At 50.2% G+C, this 5109-nt stretch overlaps 1 protein-coding gene across 1 annotated transcript; it reads left to right on the forward strand.

Moving 5' to 3' along the window:
• Positions 1 to 2411: 2411 nt before the first annotated feature.
• CHAC1 (ChaC glutathione specific gamma-glutamylcyclotransferase 1) lies at positions 2412 to 4897 on the forward strand. The gene is made up of 3 exons (XM_079308539.1): positions 2412 to 2752; positions 2841 to 2876; positions 3091 to 4897. Exons 1-3 carry the CDS (start codon positions 2519 to 2521, stop codon positions 3520 to 3522), a joined length of 702 nt encoding a protein of 233 aa, XP_079164665.1. The 5' UTR covers positions 2412 to 2518; the 3' UTR covers positions 3523 to 4897.
• The last annotated feature ends 212 nt before the right edge of the window (positions 4898 to 5109 follow it).

The raw sequence follows: 5109 nt of genomic DNA on the forward strand, positions 1-5109 counted from the left end.
TTAGCCAGGCAGCAGAGCCTTTTGGCAATGGCAGACACACAAATGAGACAGCTCTGTAAAGGAAAGGAACCATTTTTCTCCCTCACCAGCAAGCATGCAGTCACTTCCCAGGGGTATAATTTTGAATTTCTCGGTCCAATTTTCCCTAGCTTAGTACCAGCAGGTAAGATACCTAGAGCTTTGTTTGTCACACATGCATAATTCAGTGCATTTCTCACATCACAGAATCACAGAAGCTGCTGAGTTGGAACGGACCCATCAGGATCATCGAGTCCAACTCCTGAGCCCAAGAATTACACCATCCACCTGAGAGCATTATTCAAACACTTCTTGAACCCAGACAGGCTTGGTGCTGTGACCACTTCCTTGGGAAGCCTGTTTCAGTGCTCAGCCACTTTTGGATGAAAAACTTTTTCCTGATACCCAGTGTAAATCTCCCCTGACTCAGCTTCATGATGTTTCCTCAAGTCCTGTCTCTGGTCACAAGAGGGAAGAGATGGGCACTTGCCCCTTTGCTTCCCCTCATGAGGATGCTGAAAACCACAATGAGGGTTCCTCTCAGCCTCCTCTTCTCCAGACTGAACAAAGACAACTGGTGAGATTCACATCCTGGAGAAAGCTGAAGAAAGAGGTCAGATTTTTTTTTTTAAACCAGTATTGTTAAGACCAGAACCTAGCAAGACCTTCTTCATCTTATCTTTTACACTCTGATTTGTCTCTTTGTGCTCCTAATAATGAGAATGTACCTACAGACAAGTGTTTTAATGCTTTTGTTAACTACATATTGAGGGTTGGCTCAAATTTCCTTGATTTTATCAGGAAACAACAACAACAACAAAAAAAACTAAATATGAAAAATATACACTTGTTCTACATATGCAGTGGATCAGAGAAGACTGATTTCATTCCTAGAGGACACTGGTTTCATTACATTGAAAGGCCACATCATTTTAGCATTGACAAATTCCTGCTGAGGCAGGAGTTTTGTACATTAGGGGACAGGAACCACAACACTGAAAAAACATAAGACTAGAGATTAATTTCTTGTTTTGCCAAGTGGAGCTTTGATACAGACAGCAGATAAGAAAAGTTTATGGAACATTTTCTGGTCTGACTAAGGATTCTGAATAGAGCAGCTCTAAAATGAGGCAACAGATTCACCTTCTGCCTATGGAAAGAGACCATCAGAAAAGGATTAAGGGGCTGCAAGCCCGTGCCAGCATGGGTGTGTGGCGTGAAGGGCTGGGAGCATGCCATGCCAGCCCCATACCTTTGAGCCTGAGTAAGACAGAGAAGGTGACTGGGAAAAGCGCAAGTGGAGAGGAAAACAAAGCAGCTTTGGGCTCTGTTACAGGGCTGACCTTGTGAAGGGTCATCCACAGTGACAGTCAGAGAGTCAGTCGTGCAGGGCAGGAGGAGAGGATGTGCTGCGTGAGGCACGGAGCAGCAGGGCAGGTGTGAGAGCCGTGCAGGCTCTTGTCCCCGTGGTGAACACACCACGGTACAGGGAGTGTTGTACCAGGAGCCCATCACAGACCGTGGGTGCTGCAGCTGCAGTGCCCTGTTAAGTGGAATGGAAAGGTGGGCTCCAGCTGGATGGGCACCAACAGGAAACTTACAAATAGAAGACTGTAAATAGACTGTTTTGATTAACTGCAAAGGTCAAGAGCAATAATGAGAAACACTTTGGTGGTTTTGTTTCTCATTCTTTCTCCTCCTGTGTCACCAAAATGAGTGTCTTTGTAATGTGAAAGTCCACCTCTTTAATTGTCACAACGTGCCTAAAGCTGGTTGACAGCTGGGTGTGCATCCCATACACAGCCAGTACTGGCACCCCTCCACATAACAAATGTTATGCATTACAAGGTGACGCTCCAGCCCGGGTACAGTAGTACAGTACTAGGGAAAATGTACCCGAGCAGCTGGATCCAGCACCATGTCCTTGCACTAGTGTGGATGTTACTGTTCTGTTTTACCTGTGTGCCTCATGCCTTGGCCCTGTTGACGTCAGGAGCTGTCACGTCACCCTGTTAAATATTAACTGTTTGGTTTTCCAGGGCAGCACCTCAGGTATAAAGCCAAAGCCGGGAGCGTGGGGCAGGCACCTGAGGAGGGCAAGCACCTGAGGAAGGCAGGCACCTGGGGAGCGCTGGCACCTGAGGAAGGCAGGCACCTGAGGAAAGCCGGCCCGCTCATTCCACGCCAGCTTCTCCCTTCGGGCACGGCGCGCTCCGCTCCAGCGGGCTCGGCGTTCTGCCAGCGGCTGATCCCCGGCATTCCCAGGCAGGAATCTCGCACCCCGCTGCGGGACAGCCCGAGCCCGGGCCGGACAGCCGCGCCTGACGCAACCCGCGCCCCGCTTTGCCCCACTCGGGCAGGCGAAACCTCCCGCCCTCGTTGCATCACCCGTGCCGGCGGGGCGGGGCGGGGGCCCGGGCCGCCTTTAAAGCGCCGCGGCGGCCGCGCCGCTCCAGCAGCGCCCCGCGCCTCCCGCAGCCGCAGCGCAGCCCGAGCCGAGATGAAGCGCGACCCGCAGCGCCCCGAGGAGCGCCCCGAGCCGCCGCCCCGCCCCAGCCTGCCCTGCTCGCCCCCGGGGCAGGCGGAGGTGGTGCCGCCGGTGTGGATCTTCGGCTACGGCTCGCTGGTGTGGAGGCCGGGCTTCGAGTTCACGTCGCGGAAGGTGGGCTTCATCCGCGGCTACAGCCGCCGCTTCTGGCAGGGCGACACCTTCCACCGCGGCAGCGAGAAGATGGTGAGCATGGGGACGGGACGCGGGGGGCGCGGGGCCGCGGCTCGGCTCGGCTCTAACATCGCTGTCTTTCTTCTCTCTGTGCCCGCAGCCCGGCCGGGTGGTGACGCTGCTGGAGGATTGCGGGGTGAGTACTGGGAGCTCCTGGGCGGGGGGATGCTGTGGCAGCGGCCGAGTGCTCTTGAGCCCCCCGGGATGGTGGGGGGTTGTGCGGTATGTCACCCCTCTCCGCCCTGTGCGGAGACCCCCGAGAAGGGAGCCTTGATGCGGAGCGCTAGCGGGAGGCGGGACGGGCCGGCGCAGTCAGAGCATCCCGTAACTCGCTGCTCCTTCCCTCGCAGGCGTGCACGTGGGGTGTCGCCTATGAAGTCCGTGGGGAGCAAATCGCTGCATCGCTCGAGTACCTCAACATGCGAGAAGCTGTCCTGGGAGGCTACGACACCAAGCTGGTGAAGTTCCACCCGCAGGAGAAGGATGCAGAGGAACCCTTCCTGGCTCTTGTTTACATCGCAACACCCCAGAACCCTTCGTACCTCGGCCCAGCATCTGAAGAGGACATTGCAGCTCAAATCATTGTCTCAAGTGGTTGTGCTGGTCACAACATTGAGTACTTGCTGAGACTGGCAGACTTTATGCGCTACTTCTGTCCTCAAGCAGAGGATAAACATCTCTTCTCCATCGAAGAGGCTCTCATTTCCATCCTTCCGTGTCTGTACTACACAGAGGACTCTCTAGAAGAAACTGCAAGTGTCCCTCAGAAGTCTAAGGGTTGAAATAGGAATTTTTTTTTTTGCAGGGTTTAATGGAAGGGACATAAGGGAGAAGAAAGCAGTGGGGACAATCTTAGCTCTGATAAAATATATTGGACTGAGTGTATTGGACTGAATAATGGGAAAATTAGCAAGTGTTTGGGGAGGGAGGAAGTGGAGAGTGGAGTGGAGGACTTGCAATTTGTACCTGTTACACTCCTTATCTGTAGCATCATGATACCCATCACTGCTTTCCACATGGAGAGCTGGGATCTTCACAGGAACTCTGCTCTGTAAGACTTGCTTCTGGGTGTCAAACCTGAGGCAGTCATTTCCTTTAGAGAAAGAGGCTTATCTATTCTGTGCACTTTCTCTTTTTCTCTTCTTTTATTTTATTTGAAGACTAGTTGAGCAGGACTTGACTGGGTTTAAGCAGTATATATGTAATTCTACCTCAAATTGGCAAGAAAGCTGTTTGTCTGGTGGTGGAGATTTTGGCAGATTCTGCCAAATAAAACTTTTTTTTTTTTTTTTCCCCCTGCCTTGTCCCACCTCCAGTACAATGACCTGACACTAAATTTTAGAACATTTGTGCAATATAAAGTGAACAGGCCTCTTTATTCTCTTGTGGATCCTTCTTCCTTATGTTGTGAAGGATCACAATAATGCACTTATTTTCTAAATTGTCATACTGTATTTATTATGTAATATATTTCCTCTTAGGAGGGGTACCTAAACTATTCACATGCCACAGTGGTGTGCAGCCCACACTCAACCTTGCATTTGTGCCTTCTAGTTTTAAATCCATTCTCTGAGGAGCTAAGCCTGCTTTAATGACAAGCTTTTTTCCAAGCTTCATTGTCCTTGTGCTGTTCCAGACATGACTCTGTAAGAAATGGTCCTGCCTGTGTGGGAAGCCTGTGCTGCCTGCAGGAAAGCTGTCAGGATGCAGGAGAGTTTCAACCAGCCCTGCACTGGATAGACCTCTGGTGCTTCAGGGTGATGTGGGTTTGTGCAGGAACATTTGAGTGTTCTAGTTCCATACAGGGGTGTCTGTCTGGCACAGTTCCATTTGACTGCAGAGCACCATGACTGAGCATACTTGTGAGCTGCTGAGAAGCCTTGATCACGTTAGGCAGAGGCACTGCTGCAAGCTCAGACTTCCACATTTTAACAGCATGAAAACAGTATTTTGTGAGAAAATTGCTGCTACTGCAACTGCAGCAAAACAGCTCTTGAGAGCTGACCCCTGGGACTGCTGGCTCCTCCCAAATACAATGTGGTTTTTTAATTATAAGAAAGGCTAGGGACTGTTTGTATTACTGTGGCTTGTGTGCATATGAAGTGGTACTGTGCTGTGCCCAGTAATAAAACAAACTGACTTTGTCAGTCTCATGTACTTTGGTGTTGCTCTTTTTCATTACAGACTTGGAGTTCAAACTGAGAAATCTTTGGTTTGGGTTTTTTTTTTGTTTTTTTTTTGTTTTTTTTTTTTTTAACAAAGCCTTAACTGCTAATGCTGCTGAAGTTCCTATGGATTTTTTTTTTTTTTGTGGTTTTGTTTTGTTTGGTTTTTTAATCATATTGTTGCTGAGCTGCATGCCTCTGCCA

This window comes from Erithacus rubecula, assembly GCF_903797595.1.
Source record: "Erithacus rubecula genome assembly, chromosome: 6".
NCBI lineage: Eukaryota > Metazoa > Chordata > Aves > Passeriformes > Muscicapidae > Erithacus > Erithacus rubecula.